Source organism: Dermacentor andersoni, chromosome 5 (assembly GCF_023375885.2).
Source record: "Dermacentor andersoni chromosome 5, qqDerAnde1_hic_scaffold, whole genome shotgun sequence".
Classification (NCBI taxonomy): domain Eukaryota; kingdom Metazoa; phylum Arthropoda; class Arachnida; order Ixodida; family Ixodidae; genus Dermacentor; species Dermacentor andersoni.
Window position 1 is genome coordinate 191,463,717 of NC_092818.1, and position 19,937 is coordinate 191,483,653.

At 46.6% G+C, this 19,937-nt stretch overlaps 1 protein-coding gene across 1 annotated transcript in view; it reads left to right on the forward strand.

The window, feature by feature from the left end:
* The first annotated feature begins 200 nt into the window (after nucleotides 1-200).
* Nucleotides 201-19,937, forward strand: part of LOC126531756 (ATP-binding cassette sub-family G member 1-like) — a 70,527-nt gene continuing 50,790 nt past the window's right edge. Inside the window, exon 1 of the mRNA XM_050179464.2 lies at nucleotides 201-1,827. Coding sequence (XP_050035421.1) covers nucleotides 1,713-1,827 — 115 coding nt within the window. The 5' untranslated portion in view covers nucleotides 201-1,712. The remainder of the gene's footprint in view (nucleotides 1,828-19,937) is intronic.

Here is a 19,937-nt window from a genome sequence, read left to right on the forward strand (position 1 = left end):
GTCGACACTATGTTCTGTCCATACCCTCCCTTTCCCAGGCAGCGGTCGTCCGCTGGGAGGCGGCGTATCGGAAACCGCTCTCGTATTTCTGTTGCGCCTGGGAACGGCCGGGCTCAGTCGCGTAACCGACGCGTGGATAGCGCGTGTTGCTCTTTTGCGCGTGCAACTTTTGCGAAGAGCGACGGGACGCGGAGCGCCGGTGTGGAGTGCCCGTCGTCCCTGTTGTGACGATTTAAGAGACCTGCTCGAGGGAAGCCGCCGTTCGACCTGACCTGAAGTCATGGCTTTGAAAACATAGGAAGCTCTACCTGCGCACTCGTGTGATTAGCAAGCTGCGCGTAACTTGGAGTGGAAGACAAAAAGGAATAAACAAAGCGGAGCTCAAGTCAGCCAACGTTTACGCCGTTGCCAGCGTCAAGACACCACAGGGATCTTTTGTGCACAGGCCTCCGGACGTGCCTTCACCTGAACGAAAGCAGCAGAAGAGGGCACTCTTTGGTCTCAGCGGTATTTGGCCGGCCGAAAGCGAGCACATCTCGAGGCAGGGCCAGGAACTCCCACGAGTCTCGATCGTGTCGCAGCTGAGGTGGTGCTTCGAAGTCTACGGCGACACCGCCATCTGTGCCCGAGAAGAGGGGCGGCTTTGATTGCGCGCCCATTATCGTCACAAGACAGCTCGCGCAAACACGGTCGACCTTGCGCACACGCTCTGTGCCCGTCGGCAGGTTCCCTTTCTCGGGCGACGACGGTCCGCTGTTTTTGGCCCGTTCGTGGTGGCCGAGGCCAAGGAAAACAAAAACCTGTCCCGACAGGAGGAATTCTAAGTCCTTTCGTGCGGCCCCTGTGCTCTCTCGTTTCGTCCTGGGCATCATCGCCTGGCGGGTGAACAACGATCTCGCATCGCAGTCCTTTCTTCCCCACGGGTTGCATACCTGGTTGCCCGCAGAAGCGAAAGCCGAAGCAGAGTGAAGTCCGGGCGAAGGTAGTGCCGCATTTGCCCCATAGTCAGTACGGGGGTGCGGGTGGTGCTCTCTGGGAGAGAAGTCGGTAACCCTTCCCCGTTATTTTCAAGCGACGGCCTCTCAGGCTGCCCTCTCACTCACCGCCGCCCTCGTGGCGACGACCGACCACGCTGCAGGAGAGAAGGGGTTGCGCGCCGAGCCGTCCTGTGAAACCACTTTCCTTCGCAGAACACGCCGCGCACGCTCGCTTCGCCGAAGCTCGCGCCGGGCGAAGCAGGGACGTCTCCTCCGCGTGGCAGCAGACGGGTCGACTGCAGGAAGGGCTTCGCTCGACGACACCCAAGTCCGCAACTGCCGTCACACAGAAATCGCCCAGCAGCGAGAGTCATGCGGTGAGAAGAAAAAGTGGCGCGCCGGACTCCCGCTTTCTGCCGTCGCGTCTAGTGGGTCCGCAGAGGAAGTCCCCGGACAGCTCGCAAGGGCCGTGAAATCGGCACACATTTTCTTGTTTATTCCGTGCTTCGTGCCACAGGCGGCTAGCAGTCTCCCGTCGCAAGTGCGTGCCCGCGCTGCTCTGTGCAAAGACGCGAACACTCGCCTTCCACGACGCCGAGCAGGAAGGACTGCGGGTGGACGCCGCGCACGCAGTGCCCGGGCTTGCACTGATCGTGCTGGTGGCGGCGGTGCTTGCCTCCGCGGATTCCGCTGACTGCTTTCGCCGGGCTGCTTTCCAGTTCCCGAGAAAGGAAGATGGATTCCGGCGCAGTTCTTCTGAACGTTTCCAAGTTGGACAACGACTCACCGCCGAAGTGTTTCGAAAACCTGGCATTGGATGTCCCAAGTGGGGTAATCGACGACGCGATCCGTAAGTGTTACCAATATATCCTTGTGCGCTTCCCAAACAGCTCTAGAAACGCATTCCCTGCTGCACTTCCTAGAAGTATTGCGGGCACGTCAGCACATAAGCACAGGCAGCACGTCGTTTCCTGGCTGCACTGTGAAGGCACTTTCGCTTTCCGACGATGTGAGGACGTCGTCACGTGCATACATAATTTGGAATGGCTGCACGTGAACGCGAAGGTTATTGACGTTACAATGAAGCTGCTCATGTTGCTGCACTACCAGTGGCAATTCTCCTTAATAACATCGATGCTATCGCAGTAGTGACACCGTTAGTGTAGCGTAGCGTTGTAGTAGCACTATAGTTCTGCTGTTTGAACAAACGTTCACTCTGAAATAAAATGTATTGGAAGCACGTTTTGTGAAAGAAGAGGTTACATTATAATGTAGTCGCTGTTGAAATAGCAGTCATAAGAAAACTGCGGCATAACCTGCCGCATTACGCTCGCAATGCCTGGGAAGACTTTGACATCATTGTCGCCGGAGATCCAAAACATTGGCGTGTGGATTCTTTTTTCCGTACTGCTTTCTCGCGCTTTATCGGGGTGTTGTTTCGAAACTCTGCGCTGAACTCGAACTCTGGCACGATTTCAGGTTGCTTCAGACTGCTGAGGCAGACAGCCTGTAACAGCCCGAGCTCTGCTTCTATTTCCATTAACATCCGGAGATATGGTGCACGTGCCCCGGAAGTTCTGTTTCCTTGGCTAGCGATATGGGGAGAGCGGCTTCGCTGCACGCTCTCCACCGATTTGCCAAATAGCTCCGATAACTTATTATATGGAATAGCTTATTTTACAACCTTGCTGTGCGTAGTTTGCATAGATTTTCGAAGTTTGCACAAGTCTAACTCGTAATATTTTGCAAGTGCTAATCGATGACGGTCTTGGGGATCTTCTGCGTCTTCGGCTGCACGCTTCGGAGCGCTCTGGCAACGCTTTGCGAGTACTATAGGAAAACAGCGAACGCATATCAGGTTAATAGGCGAGTCTATAGCGATAATCGGGCTCCGTTATCGCTAAGCCCACTTAGGTCTGTATTAAAGCTTAATTGCGGTTTTCCCCCCTAGAATGCTGTCGGAGCTTTATGAAACACGAGTTGGAATAACTGACAGTGCTGCGTGCGCGGCTGCGAAGAGAACATTGAGTATTTTTTTGTGCCGCTGTCATCGATTTCAGTCACAAAAACACACTCTCACAATCGCATTTGGTACGACTGGGCGATCGGCTGCTGTTCGTGCAGGCGCTACTAGAACACCGTCCCCATGCCTGGTCGGCCTACAAAGGGCGACTGGCCTGTGTGAGCGCCTTTGACTGCGGCATGCTATCCGCGCGCGTGCGCGAATTTACCGCCATCTTTCGTTCCCCTATATCTCTCTCCAATCTTTATATTCCTTTTTAGTCTTCCCATAGCGCAGGGCAGCTGACTAGACGCTTTTCTTGTTAACATCCCCACAAGCAGTTGCGGCGCGGCAATGTAGAAAAAATATTTTTGAAAATTTTTCATTCCGGCAGTGACACATGTCCAGCACTTCTTTTCTGACACGTCGTAGACTGGATTAGAAGCAGACTGGGTGAGGGAGGGGGAGGGGGAGAAACAAGAGTGCAGAGCAGTGCAGATGGACAGCGTAGATTTAATCTAAGCGCGAATAAGCGCGCTTTGAGGGAGCATCGAAAGTGGTCCACACTGTTTTGTTAGCGCGGTTCAAGCGAACATGTTAGACGCTCCTTGTACTGGGATGAGGACAACGACAATAACAACGGCCGCAGTGTCGTTATCAATGCCGCAGTGACGTTATCATCAGAGTCAGGTGCGTGAGAGCTTGTGTTAACTTCAACTGACTATATATTAAGACGAAAGCCTTTCTAGGTTCATGGTGAAGTTTGTGTCAGCAGACCTGATGCCGGAGTGTCAGCCGAAGCGTCATCACGCCATATGAAGACAGGTTAAAGACAGATTAAAGAATGAAAAATTATTGATAGTGACAGTTAGTGAATAATGTTATCATAGAGATGGTTAGAGGTTAATAATGACTAGTAATGACTGCTAATGACTTGTAATGACTACTAATAACTCCGAAATGACAATATGTCTAGCGACGGCTTGTAATGACCACAATTGATTAGAAATGACTAGAAATGTCTAGTAATGACTACTAATGACTTGTAGTGACTACGAAATGACCAAAATGTCTAACTAAGGCTTGTAATGACCACAATTGATTACAAATGACTAAAAATGCTTACTAGTGAGCAGTAATGACTAATAATGACTGAAATGATTTGTAATGACTATGAAAGGACCAATATGTCTAACGACAACTTGTAACGACTAGAATTGATTAGAAATGACTAGAAATGCCTAGTAATGGGCACTAATGACTAAAATGACTACTAATGACTTGTAATGACTACTAATTAGTACGAAATGACCAGTATGTCTAACGACGGCTTGTAATAACCACAATTGATTCATCATCATCATCATCAGCCTGGTTACGCCCACTGCAGGGCAAAGGCCTCACCCATACTTCTCCAACAACCCCGGTCATGTACTAATTGTGGCCATGTCGTCCCTGCAAACTTCTTAATCTCATCCGCCCACCTAACTTTCTGCCGCCCCCTGCTACGCTTCCCTTCCCTTGGAATCCAGTCGGTAACCCTTAATGACCATCGGTTATCTTCCCTCCTCATTACATGTCCTGCCTATGCCCATTTCTTTTTCTTGATTTCAACTAAGATGTCATTAACTCGCGTTTGCTCCCTCACCCAGTCTGCTCTTTTCTTATCCCTTAACGTTACACCCATCATTCTTCTTTCCATAGCTCGTTGCGTCGTCCTCAATTTAAGTAGAACCCTTTTCGTAAGCCTCCAGGTTTCTGCCCCGTAGGTGAGTACTGGTAAGACACAGCTATTATACACTTTTCTCTTGAGGGATAATGGCAGCCTGCTGTTCATGATCTGAGAATGCCTGCCAAACGCACCCCAGCCTATTCTTATTCTTCTGATTATTTCCGTCTCATGATCCGGATCAGCGGTCACTACCTGCCCTAAGTAGATGTATTCCCTTACCATTTCCAGGGCGTCGCTACCTATTGTAAACTGCTGTTCTCGTCCGAGACTGTTAAACATTACTTTAGTTTTCTGCAGATTAATTTTTAGACCCACTCTTCCGCTTTGCCTTTCCAGGTCAGTAAGCATGCATTGCAATTGGTCCCCTGAGTTACTAAGCAAGGCAATATCATCAGCGAATCGCAAGTTACTAAGGTATTCTCCATTAACTTTTATCCCCAATTCTTCCCAATCCCGGTCTCTGAACACCTCCTGTAAACACGCTGTGAATAGCATTGGAGAGATCGTATCTCCCTGCCTGACGCCTTTCTTTATTGGGATTTTGTTGCTTTCTTTATGGAGGACTACGGTGGCTGTGGAGCCGCTATAGATATCTTTCAGTATTTTTACATACGGCTCGTCTACACCCTTATTCCGTGATGCCTCCATGACTGCTGAGGTTTCGACAGAATCAAACGCTTTCTCGTAATCAATGAAAGCCATATATAAGGGTTGGCTATATTCCGCACATTTCTCTATCACCTGATTGATAGTGTGAATATGCAAACTTCTTAATCTGATCTGAGAATGCCCCCTGCGTATGCAATTGATTACAAATGACTAAATATGCTTGCTAGTGAGCAGTAATGACCTATAATGACTGAGATCACTACTAATTACTATGGTATGACCAGCATGTCTAACGACGGCTTGTAATGACCACAGTTGATTACAAATCACTAAATATACTTAGTAGTGAGCAGTAATGACTAAAAGAAAGAAGAGAAAGAGAAGAGGCAAGGAGAAATAGGCGAATGATAAGAGGAGGAAGAGTAGCCTTTCGCCGTTCACCTCTTAACAGAAATCTTAAGAGACCCTGTAAATTTTACTTCAAGCTTAAGATGTAATAGACACATTGTTCCCTAAACGTGCCAGTTTTTGTATTTACACTTTTCTGAGTTGCGCACTCTAACCTTTTTACGTGGTCATCGTAAGCGCATTTCCTAAATAAATGGCACAGCAAAAACAAAATACTGAATTTGTGAGAACATTTGTCATTATTCTTGAAACAAACTTCTTCGCCATCCTTCGGACCTGATGTTGCCCGAGGGCTTGTTTGCACTCGCTCACGAATGTGGACTGTCGGAAAATATATCTGTCAAAGCGTATTTTTGAGAACCAGGACAAGCGGCGGATACATTCCGACGTACATGAGCGCCTGACGTTGATTTCTGAGTGAAAAGGGAGTACCGAGCAGCATGTGGCAGACAGGAAAAGTAGCACCTGTCCGCATTGTGCGCATTCCTCTCGCTGATGGCATCGACATGCGCGCGCATTGTGTGCGCGACTCGGCGTTAGTACTGCATTGAAATTTCGCATCAGGGAACCAGTACACTTCGTTTTCCTTGAGGGAATTTTTCTTGAGTCGCCGTCACATCTTCGTCATTCAGGACTCACATAGTTGCAGAAGAATGCAATTATTATAACAGTAAAATGAGGTAAATGGACTGTTTCTACTGGCGCCAATAAATCATGCTTGAATGAGGCAGAGCAGATTCCGGAGAGCAAAACCAGAAGGTTGCACTCAAAGTAACAGAGTGCTTTGACAAGTGCGAGCTAGATGTTTTTTGCAGAACGTACCATGCAGCTATTCGAATCTTTGACGTGTTCAAGTATATTTACTGAATGTCGCCGCTCAACAGGAGAAGAAAAATGCAAAAACAAGAAAAATTACTACAGTGTGAAGCAAGATCAATGTGAGCCGCATATAGAAAGCGCATTTATGCGAGCGTATTGTAGTAAAGTTATAATTATTGGTGTTCTTACGCTATACCGCTCTGGACCTAACGACAAAAGAGTTCTTGCGCGGCGGCCTGTAAGCGTTATCAGTATGGGTGATCTTCGCAACGGCTGCTGTATACACACCGCTCCAATGTCTCACGGCTATATAGAGGCAGCAGGGAAAAAAATGTGAGGAAAAACACCGAAGAAAGGAGAGCCCCGAGTCAAGGACGTACTCGTGTTCTGTGACTGGCTCGGCTGTTTTGCGTCCAATTGCCAGGGCCTTTTGTCATTCGACGCTGCGATCATTTTCACTAGCTGGCTGTCATCGTCATCATCATAAGGTCCACTGCAGGTGGAATGCTTTTCCCGCGATCCTTGGTTATTCTTGGCCTGGTGAAGTCGAGTTCATTCTATGCTATAGGAAGAGAGAGTCTGTTTATTGAAGAATGAAGTGGTTCGCTGAATTCTCTGCCATGATCAGCGTCGGCGGCTCAGTGGCTTATGACGTTCTGCTGCGAAAACGAAGTTGCGGTTTCGATTCCCAGTCGCTCTTCCCGAATCCATATGAAGGAGGAATCCATATGAAAGAGGATGGGGAAACGGCGCCGCGGTAGCTCAATTGGTAGAGTATCGTACGCGAAATGCGAAGGTTGTAGGATTGTTCCCCACCTGCGGTAAGTTGTTTTTTCATCTACTTTCATTTCCATTAATTTATCGTTTCTATATTTCATTTATTAAGCACAAGTAATTTCCCCTATGTTGTCCTTAGTGTCAGTGTTTGTTGGCTTCTTGAGATAATTCTTGAATACAATAATACACGCACCGCGTAAATATAAATGAAAACCGTGTATATCGAACAGGGTGTGCGTGCTTGTTGCACGATACCACGGGCGTTACTGCATTTCGCCACCGTCAAAATGCGGCCGTCGCAGGCGGGATCACCAAAAATGAGATTGTTTCTTTTGCTCAAACAAGGAGTGGTATGCATAGTTCTTCAGGAGCGAATAGATTAGAACGTTGAAAACCTGTCATAAAGCTACCGTGCTGTTTAAAATGTATCTCTGGAAAAATACTTCAAGATACAGTCCCATGGACGCACACAACGTCTGCACATTAGTACAATCGGCCGTTTCTCAAAATAACGCACCGTTCATTTTCAGTTGGTACTCAAAAACTAAGCACAGTTGTCTAACGGGTCTACAAATAATCAACTGTTGCAGTATAGCTTTTCCACAGCCTTATAACGTCGTAGGACATATAGGCGCGAACTCCTTAGCTTGTCTCTTATCGTGCCGCGTTGTACGTCCCCTGTTCACATAAGCTACAGTCACAACGTCGTCAAAATGTACTCTCTATGTTTTCGTCATCAATGTCGGCGATCAGCACTTCGCTTACTGATGCCGCTCTAGAAGATGGCTTCGGCGACAAAGTGCGCGCTACAGGCCTTTATTGGCGTCGACACAGGCTTGTTGATCCGAAGCTTCATCATCCGCTTCTGTTTAGAAACGCGTCCTTCGTAAAGGAATGATGACCTATTCCATCCTTCGGCTCTCGATTGGTGCACTAATACACGCAACATATCCTCTTGTTCTTACATTTCTTTATGGCTTAGGCACAAGCTGTCAACGTATCAGGAACGCGCCTACGTATGCGGATAATCCTTGAAGCATTTCTCTCACTGGCCGCTCCGCGGCGCGATCGTCCGTGTGCATTGCGAATAGCAGAAGCAGGGCGTCTCACAAATACCACTACGTAAGGCAAATAAACGCGACTTCAGGAATATGGTGTGTCGCCGCATTGCTCAATTGCTTTTCGCATTACCGTCGACAGTCATCCTGAGACGAGTTCTGCCGAGATTATTGTTTTGTTTCTCTTTTTTTTCACTTTTTCTTTGTTTCCCTTATTTCCTCTCTCTTTGCTTAGGGCAGCAAACGTAACGTACTCCTGCTTGATTAAAAAAAAATAACATGAAATTACGGGGTCTTATGTGTCAAAACCACGATTTGATTACAAGGCACGTCGTAATGGGGGGCTCCGGAATAACTTGGACCGCCTGGAGTTCTTTAAAGTGCACCTAAATCTAAGCACACGTGTGTTTTCCCATTTCGTCCACATCCAAATGCGTTCTGGTTGATTTCCCTGCGTTTTTTTTTCTCTCTCTCGAAGTTGTGCCCACGTCTACTTTGCCCACTTTGTGACTCAACAAATTGAGCATCGGCGCATAGCAACAGCTCCGTACAGGCGACGCCGCCTGCCCGCCGGTGCCTTGCGAGAGAGAGCGCCGGTACAGCATGATTGGTAGTGACAGCCAGCGAGCACGCTATGGGAGCCAAACAACCGGACTGTGAAACGACAGCGCGTCTGCCACATTTCGATTCCGAGCACTAGCCACGCATTTCGCGCTCAAAAAGGATTTAAAATATAAAGACGAGAAAAGAAGAATCACTGGAGCGGTGCAGCAGGCCAATGTGCGCGTGCTAACTGCCCGTAGACAAAAATGTGGATAATGTACCAAGAATTAACTTTGGTCAGAATCAAGAGATCTGGCTCGAAGACAAAAGGAGAGTTTCTGTTAACGAATCAGTCATATGAGCAGGCAACCGATGAACCAATTTGAATAAAATTTGTTGCAGTCGCAAAAACAAACATTTTCGCTTAGGCTGCACACCACATCACAAAAACTGACGAAAACTGCGCATCAAATTAAAAACGCGAACTCTTCCTTTGCATAGCTGAACTTTAGACTTTCTTTTTTTGTACTCCGTTGCTTTGGACTTTGCTTCTGTGTTGTTTTGTTACTTTTGTTTCACGAGTGTCCTTTTTGTTTTTCGTTCTGCTGTTATGTTTGTAGCATCGGGACGATGCTTTTTGAAAGGGGGGCATTGACACGTGTACTTCTTTGATCTTTTTCGGCTGACCGCTTTTCGCCACCTAACAAATGTTATCGAACAGCGCAGGAAGCGCCAGCGTGTATCAGAACTTTCTCGAATATTGTCGATGGTTCTTTTTGCTGTCTGTTGTCACCGAACCTTGTGTAATCTGATTTCATGTATGCGCGACGCGAATGGTGTAGAACTTCCTGGAAGACATGCGGGTCCCAGCGATTACACTGGAACATTCGATGACTGATGTATAAAAGCCGACAGGCTGGACCCGCTGATCAGATTTTCGACGATCGCCGACTGTGTTCGCCACTGTCGTCGTTCTTTGAGTGTAACTTGCTTTTGAGGACACAGGTTCGCCCAATAAAACGCTAGTTTCGTCATTCACAGTTATGCAGCCTTGTTCACCGTCACTACCACGTGACAATCTAATGTTTTCGCATTCTCACACGTATTCTCACACGTATTAAGCATTCTTAACTTTTCCTGCCGAATATTTTTTCAAGTTGTTATTTATTGCAACTCACTGTGGTGGCATAATGGTGGTAGCGCCATGCTCCGCTGAGAACGAGGTCGCAAGTAGAATGCAAAACGCTCGTGTACTTATACATATTTAGGCACATGGTTAAAGTGCACCCGATTATCAAAACAAATTTGGGGCGTCTGTCGTAGTCCAGGCGCATAATAGTTGCAAAAAAATTGCGCTTCGCCTTACGATAGTTCTGTAAACAATTCAAGTTGTGCTTTATTGTCACCCGTACAACTGAATGCGCGCACCGATTCGTCATTCCGCTCAACACTGCGTGCTTGAGTTTGGTTAAGTTTATTGCTCTCAAATTCGATGTTTTATAATTGGTCACTCGCTAACTACAGCCGCGCTTCCATTACAGCCGAGGCATAATTTCTAATGAGAGGCACTATTGAAGGCCTGCGTGTTTGAAGGGGCCACACATAAATGTATAGCGAATAATATATGCGATATGTTTGCAGACAATTATTCTATATTTTTTTTTCTTTATACGGCGTGATAAGAGCTGTCCAAAATGTTAACACAGAGGGAACATGCATGCCTCTTTGATGGTGTTGGCTTTGGCGAGAGAAGCTATTCGATGATTTATTCCTGTCCTTGCTACTCGTATACCAGCCAGGCGCATCGCCGACATTTATAACACTCTTGCGGGGATTTAGTTCGCATCCGGCAGCTTTAATTATACGACCTCGAAAGCTATGGCACATCCCACGGTCAACGTTTACAAAAAGAGCTATCCGTGGTTCCTGTCCTGCAAACGAACCAATCCGTTTTTTTTTTTTTTTTTTTTTTTTTGTGAACACCAGTGACCCAGATGCGCTCCCGCATTTTTTACCTGCTCTGTATATTAGAGAATTACGAGTCTTATGACTCACCACCGCGCTTCGAAACGTACAGAGATCGGAAGCAAGCAAATGCTGTCGTAGTCCGCAGAGTGACAGGCTTAAATAAGTAACATTGGTTGCTTATCACACAAGAGCAAGAATTGTAGAAAGAGACAAGAACAAGAAGTGTGATTATATTAGATGCAAAAAAAATTGAAGGATAGGCTTCTTTAGGGACGACCATCCCGAATGTGTTACTGAGGCAATAATACTGAAGAAGAAAAAAGTCAGTGATGAAAAATTTATGAAGAGCTATTTAACCCCGGCTGCTATCCAAGAATGCGTGTAGCCTGCTTTGGGAGGTGGTTATTTGTAGCACTATGTGGCACTACGTGTTATGCGTGGCATTCCCTTTACCACCATGTCTTACACGTGCGCGGGAACAAACCGCTGCTCCGAGCTCGTGCACTTCCCCAAAGAACACAGCTCGCAACTCCGTGCAGCGTCTGCGACCGTCTCTGGTTGCCGTTGTTGTTTACACGTCGTTATTCCCATTTCTGCCCCTAAATGGCTGCGGCGAATTGGCTTGGGAAGTGGCGGGGGTGAAAAGGTGAGGGAAGCAGTGATAGGGGAGACTTAATTATCGACGCAGCGTCTCAAACAACGGCGTCTGCGTCTTCGACTATACAGGGTCCTGAATACTTCGCTGCGCGCGTTCGAAAAAAGATATCCCGCTCACCGCTGCACTGTTCTTGCTCAAATTTTGCAGAACGATCGCACTTTGGCACAGTTAATTGCCTGGTTTTCAAGAAAAACGTGCAAATTCGCCTACGCTTACGGGGATGGGAGGTGCTGCCGCGACGGCGCAAGTGTAGACTTGTTTCGCCGCCTGCCGTCAGCCGCAAAAAGCAGAGTTTCAGCGAGGGCTGTCGCGTGTTGCTCGCTCCTGGAACCATAGAGTTTCCTACCTGAGACGCTGCAGCTGACGGCAGGTCGCAAAACAAGTTTACGCTTGCGCCGTCGCGGCAGCAGCTCGCATCCCCGTAAGCGCAGGCGAATTTGCACGTTTTTCTTGAAAACCAGGCAATTAACTGTGCCAAAGTGCGATCGTTCTGCAAAATTTGAGCAAGAACAGTGCAGCGGTGAGCGGCAAATCTTTTTTTCGAACGCGCGCAGCGAAATATTCAGGACCTTGTACTCCTTTCCCTGCATAGCAGTCAACGCTGTGGTAGCTTAGAGAGACTTCTTGCACTGGCTTCGTTCGCTCTTGGCTATAGTTCGATCTTTTTTGACCGCAATTGCACGCACTGTTTTTATACAGTCTCAGTTTTAACCCTTACAAACAAACACATTGTGGTATTAGGTTGCTAATGCTGTTGCTAATGCGTCGTTTTAGACGATTTTTATTTTTAGTTTTGTTGTTCTTTTCGGGTATTTTTGTTTGCAACCCATCGCGAGAAGCCTCACGTACATGCTCGCGCGAGCGAAGCGTGGACGGAAGGCGCGGAGAGATGATTTTCCTTGAACGAAATTCTTGCATAGCTTCCACAGCGTTGACTGCTATGTGTGGAACGGAGTATGGAAGCCCTGCGTGTCACGAGGGAAGAATGTGAGAACACCACCCTTACCATAGGAACCACCGAATAGTGGTATACCATGTTACCACGCTGTTTTTACCGCAGTGTCAGACTGAGCTGTCTTCGGAATCGGCTCACGAAAACGGTTAGACACTCGCAAGAAATGACGGTTACTTTCCAAGGGATCTTAAACTCAACATGCACTAGACAGAATAACAAGACGCGAGCACGTATAGGTGAAGCCGTATGTAAAAGGTAATAATAATAAACCACCCTATTCAAATGTCCACCAACAACTGTGAGTATACAACAACACTTTCCAGCACGTATTTCTCTGTTAAAAGAAGACGCACACACAATGTAAATGTTGGAATGCACAATATATATATCGAATGCACATGTTGGAATGTATGTGAAGGAATCTTTCATGAAGCGTTCAACTAATTAAATGCTGTGGAACTAAACATAATTCGTAAAATTGCCTTTATTATTATTATTATTATTATTATTATTATTATTATTATTATTATTGTTGTTGTTGTTGTTGTTGTTGTTGTTGTTACTTTAATTTCACCTCAAGTACGCTAGTCAGGAAAAAGAAACTATGAGAAATAAGATCTCAACATGCACTACACACACAAATATGTCCCAAGCACATAAAAGGCGCCACTGTTCGAGCATTAGAAACGGGCAGTAGTCTATTTCGTGGGACAGACATGCATAACGCGGGGAAGTGGGAGTGCGTACAAGTTGTTCCATGTTTACATATATAGGTACACCCGTGAGCAAAAGTATACAGACCACAGGGTCAACGGAAAAAGCTAAATTTCAGTGTAATTAAGATGCATAAAGTGAAATTGACGAGTTCGCTGGCAAGTTCTCAATGCCAACTTTGGACTGCAGTTCTCAATTTGAGTTGTATTCACAGGCAGAAGAAAAAAAATTGGTTATATCGCGCAATTCCTGGTCCGTACACTTTTGCTCACGGGTGTACATGCAGCATACATATTTAGACACAAATAAGACCGCAAGGGACCGCCTTTATTTTAGTCATATGCAACGTGTAATCTCATGCAAAAAAGAAAAATAATTAAAGTCTGAACCGCTAAATATAATGCGCTTTTCTATTAAGACGAGGTATATGTGTGCTTTAAGGATACCTAATATGCAAAGCCAACGTTATAGCAACATGCATTATGTCGCAATGTATTGTTTGACTACGCAGAACAACCGATGCGCTCACTAGCACTATTTCTTATAGCCAGCCGGAGCATCCATTGGTGGGTGGTAGAGATGGTGAAGCTCGTGGGCTGCACTAAACTAGGTGTAGTCCTTAGTCCTGGACGTCATTGGTCGAAGTCACCGCTCGAGCCCGTTGGGCCAAAGCTCGTTGTTATTCTAGTCCGGAGCTGCTGAGCAGGGTCGCCTTCCAGTCCTCTCGAGTTGGGTGGGAAACAGGGGATAGCTTGGGATTCTGTTGGCAGGCCCAGACCATGTGATATATATTTGCCAAATCACCACCGTGCTGGCATTGTCTATTGATTTTTGGATCGAAATGCTTAACTATAGCTGGGCAGAGCAACGTATTAGTTTGGAGGCGCGTTCTTCTGCTTTGGATAGGCCTTTCGCCTGAGGGGGATATACCCGGCGCTGCTCGCAGAAGTAATCTCGGATTGCACTGAACCGTAGTAGAGGGGTAGGACATTCAGGATGTTTAGGACAACAAGGATGTTCCCAGGGAATGAGTGCGCGGGCCGCTGCATGTGCAGCTTCGTTACCTCGGAGGCCCTGATGGCCTGGAGTCCAGATTATTCGTTTTGACGCGGGATCTCGGTCCCTGATGCAGAGTTTGAGAATTTTGTTGGCTAGCGGAGAGATTTCCCCTGCCAAGTAGCTTTCACAGGTCCTTCGAGAGTCTGTAAGTATGCATTGCGATTGAGGGTCTGCAGCCGCCAAGGCGATAGCGACCTCCTCTGCTTGGTTTGGATTCGCGGCTCTAAATGAGAGTCCATCCAGCTGGGAATTACCCTATGTATAACCGCCGCCGTGTGATATCCCCGGGGCGATGGTCCGGCTACATCAACATAGTAAACCCCAGAACGGGAGCCAAGCTGTCTTTCGTGCGCTTTGGCACGCGCCTGTTTTCTTCCTTCATGTGTTTCCTTCGCCATATTACGAGGGAGGGGGGGGCACCGAGAGTTTGGTGCGCCAAAGCTCTGGAATGTGCTCTGTGCGTGTTCAGGTTCGCAATTCTGTTGAATGCAAAGGCGGTCGAGGAGGCGACAACCCGGGGCGGTCTGCATAAGCCACGTGTATTGATTCGTCAGGTGTGCCTCCCTGAGCTCCTGAATAGAGTTAAGGACCCCCAAGGCAGAGAGTTTCTGATTGGAAATTCCAGCGAAGCCGAGTTCGAGACAAGCAGGTCGCCGCGCCCGCGTTTGATAATTGATGACTACAATTAACGCTCTCGGGCAGTGCTTTCGAAATTAGAAGCTTATTTGACCGATTATCTCTAAGCGTAGAAACGTTGAGCCGTTTTCTTTCAGTAATAGTTAAAAAAATTTGTTCACTGTTCGAAGGCGGATGTAAAAGTTCCGTCACCAGTCTGGAAGTCTTGTACGGCACCATCTGTAATCTTTTAACATTGAATTTTCGTCGGAATGTTTCTCCTAGCGAACGCTTTGACCTAAGAAAAATCATTTTTTTGTACTCCGACAACAGTTCGCTAAAGACGAAATTTTTTTATTAGAGAGTTTTAGAATAGGGGCCCCAATATTTTGGGGCCCCAAAGAGCTTTGCGGGTGTTAGCGTTGGGGCACGCAGAAGTGAAGAGTTTTAGAATAGGGCTTTGCGTTTGCAGATAGCGTCTTGCGCTGACAGCGCCACTACGGCGTCTAAGAAAAACGAATAAAAATAATAAAATAAAATATACCATCTTATGATATGAATAGTAATATTGACTTGCGTGTATTCGCGTTTAATTACAATTTAGAGGTTATTCTTCAAGCAGCAAACAATTAGTTGTGCTTAGTTTGGAGCAACAAAACCAACTTTACGTGCCTTCACCAGCCAAGCTTAGCCGTGTTAGGCCTACGAGCCATAAAAGCCACACTCGAATTCGGAATCAGCGGCGTCTAATGAATCAATCTTCATAACACACGCTAGTTGAGAGAAAGCGATAACTGCAGTCACTTCTCCTAGCTTGCGAAGTTCACGCATTACCGCGAATCGAACCCAGTTTGGTGCTAGGTTAGAGCCGTCGCTTCGATGGGTGCCGCCATGTTTGTTGACGCAAAGCTTTTGGGAACGCTATTTGAGCTCCCGCTAAATCGGTGAAATAGCGTTCCCAACGCAAAACCCAAACGCAGTTTGCGTCTCGCGCATGCGCAATGGCTTCGACGCTATTTCTTTGGGGCCCCAAAACGTTTGGGGCCCCTATTCTAAAACTCTCTATTGTGCATGCTATAGGTAGGCTACATTAGAGCCAGCTATCCCAAAGTCTCAAACTTGTTACTCAAGCAACAGCAAAAGAAAAGGAAAGCAAGAAGAAATGATCAAAAGCATTATATATACATTCATGAATACAAGCGCATTCGACAATAGTTAGTAAACAACAAAACTGCGTCATCTCACCAGCGTCATTTCACAAGTGCTTTGGTGGCGATCCAATTCATTTCGACGCATATCATTTCAATTCTCTAGAATAACTTTGGAATACATTGGTCATCTATTACGCGAAAGATGACATTGTTTGATTCGTTTTAGATACGATTTTTGGATTGCGGGTTCTTCAGCAGCCACACATCGCATAATTGCGCAATTAATAAACAACAACAACATCAAATGACAGCTCGAGTGAAGCTTTCCATATTTCTGCATATCAACTAGACAGAAGTTACCGACTATCAAGCAAGTCGTCTACGGTAGCCACGTTACCGTAGATGGTGTATTCCGGCTCTGAATTGGAGCCGTAGCTGGCTCTACGATCTATGAAATTACGAAAACGTCGACGATCGCACCATGCTGGCCATGAGGTCTCTTGCTGGCCATGAGGTCTGTTTTCAATCGCTACCGAGCCACATTGGAATCTCAGGGAATAAGGTGGCAGACAGATTAGCTACTGCAGCGCACGCGTTAAGCACTGTTGCGTATCAAATTGGCAGACTTTCCTCCTGTACCTCGACGGCCGTTCCGACGACTATTCACCTGCGCGGGTACCCCAGGTGTGTCGTGGCACCCGACGTTGAGGATTGACGGGCAAAGAAAGAAGCGCCCTTCATGCTGTCGAGAACCACCGCCTTCGGTGAAAGGCGCAGCGAATGCGCCGACCGCCGACTTCCGAGGAAACGGTTCCCGACCCTTGCCTCCCGATTGCCTCGCAAGCGGGAAAGAAGGTGGGACATCATGGGAGGATATCTGCGACACAGTGCGACAACATAAGCGGAGTGCACCGAAAAGTTCGACAACTCTGGTTTGCCGGGACAAGGTCATCCGACTCCGAACTGCGAACCGAATCAAAATCCTAGGAGTACGTTGACACCCGTGATAGTTTTGCATGAGACGCCAAGAGCATTCTTCGCACCCTGTTTCACAAACATTGCAAGGGCACGCAGTTCGACGAACACGCAAAGCTTTCACTCCTGTACAGAATTGACCCATTTCTGTGGGTTTCGCCTAACGAAACGATTAAGCGCAAGTTGGACACGCTTCTCCGTCGTCTACACTTTTGTGTAAGCTAGACGGTCTACTTCTTGGGTCACAATCAAAAGAGAAATACCCCCACGGTACAGTTTCTGTGACAGTTCCGACGCCTCATTGGATTATATTATCATAGAGTGTCCTCAATATGAGACTGCATGTGCGTGACCGTTTGAACATCATTGACATACGTTCTCTCGCAATGAATAAAGTGCCTGGACCGTATTCATGGTCTGGCAAGCAGAGGCGTGCCGTCAGTGCCCTTCGCGATTATTTAGTGGACGCTAGAGAGAGAAAGAGAGAGAGATAAAACAAGAAGAATTGCAGGGAGGTCAACCAGACGAGCGTCCGGTTTGCTGCCCTACGCTGGGGGAAGGGAAAGGGAAAGTAGAAAGCGGGAATCTTATTGATTATCTATAAGCGAGATTACGTGTTTCAACTTTTCTAGAATCCTTTTATATAGCTGATGTCGCGGCCGTGTTGTTCTTATACAGGGTGTTTTTTTTTAGCTGCGCCAAATTTTTTAAAGACTGCCTATGGCAGATAGCACAATTCTGACCCTTGATCTAACCAATTCTGACCAGTTCCGATATGATAATTTTCAAAGGGTGCGACGAAATGCATTGGCGTTCGAGTTACTTTTTTAAGAAACCACTGTTTTATTCATTGAAGCACAAAAGTAACTGGAACACCCATGCATTTGGTCGGACACTTTGAAAATTAATTAGAAAATTTTAACAGCGCTGACACATGCATCCACAATATAACAAGGACGAGACACAATATTAATACCGCGGAACTGGTGCTAAAGAAACTAAATTATGGGGTTTCACGTGCCCAAAACCGCTTTCTGATTATGAGGCACGCCGTAGTGAAGGACTCCGGAAATTTCGACCACCTGGGGTTCTTTAACGTGCACCTAAATCTAAGTACACGGGTGTTTTCACATTTCGCCCGCATCAAACCGCGGCCGCCGTGGCCGGGATTCGATCCCGCGACCTCGTGCTCAGCAGCCCAACACTATAGCCACTGAACAACCATGGCGGCGGGTAAGAACTGGTGCTGTTCAAGAAATTTGTTTCAAGTGGATACGCCATGCGAACTCTTCGGCTATAATTCGTAGATTGAAATATGTGGCGTAAATTAAGTATTTAAAAGTTAATTATGATAATTACGTCAATTATTCATTTGAAGATATTGATTTCTCGTAGAAGTAATGATCGCCTCATAGAGTAATTTAGATCAAGGGTTAGAATTGTGCTATCTGCCATAGGCAATATTTAAGAAATTTGATCCAGCTAAACAACATCAACAACAAAAAACTGTATATGTATACATGAAACAGCGTGCGGACTTTTTCAATCCTGTTTGATGAGTGATCAGTGTGTGCTGGTATCCGTAGAGACATTCTTTGTATGGTTGTGGTCATGCGTGCATAGGGCTTGTTAATATTTTACTCTTGCTTTTCCTTTTTCTTGCTGCTGTCTTTTCTTTCTTGCTGCATCTAGAACAACAATAACGATGACGATACTAACAACGAGAGGTGTGAAGTTGAGTACGTGCGCTGAAACAACAGAACAATATCTGAACTTAACGCTTGGTAAATTATCTCGCTTATATTATATCCCGGTACTTCTAATTGTCCCTATTGAACATTTGAAATATATGTTCTTCAGAATGTAGTATCAGCACAGGAGCGCAATGGCTCGTTGTTCATCCTGCAGGGGTTGCTTGAACGAAACATGCTACTCGCGGGTAACTTTGAGTGACAGTAAATTGCCTCAAAGTAAGTTTTCTATAGTGACGAAGGTAAGAACGCTTCGTGCCAGTGCCATTACTCTACAGCTTGTACCGCACGCCACCATAACTGAGCTGAAGTTCACTTAAGGCATGTGGATCAGTTATGCTAGCGCATGCCTGTTAAGTTGACATATGACAGATGCGACACGAACAGCTGGGCTTACTACATTTTTTGAGTAACGGTCACTTTGCAACTACAAGAGAACAAGTGAAGGGCACAGGATGCAGCTCGGATATATAAGCCAAGCCTCAGTGATAAGACACTGTCATACTGCATGAATAGTAAATTGCAGTGATACCTGACACCGCAGAGCGCAGCAGTAAAAATTTCGTACCATTTATTATGTTATCTGTCGCTAATGCAGTTTGGCTTTTGTTGAACAATGAAGCACAACTGCCGTAGGTCGTTAACAGAGGCTAACAGTAACTGCAGTTCGCCCGTGTATACCTATAGGACAGTACAGTCAGCGCGAAGATTTTATATTTTGGTAAATTTACCCTCGCTCGAATTCTTCGTGCAAGCCACCCCAGGTGTCCTTTAATTTGCGCAATTGGCAGCGGAAGCAATAGGAATAGGAATGTGAAAGTGTATGCGTTGCACACGTGGTACACGAAGAACGCAGAAAACGAATCGTATCTAATACGCCATGCATCGCCGTTTCGCGCGCTTCACCTTGAAACACGGAACGCCCTGAATGGTGATAGGAGCCCATTGCCTCTCCTCTCTCACCCGCTGTGCATTATTTTTGTAGGTTTCACATGCATTTTTTAATGAGAACAATCAGTTACGAGGGGCCTCAATCGAGAAGGCCAAAACAATAAACGTGGGCGATCACTTAAGCTGGGGTTACCCCGCTGGGAAAGCCTGTTGGGGCTAAAGCCTCCTGAGGGCCCCCGGCTCCGATGTCTTGCTGTGCTAACAACTGAAAGTAC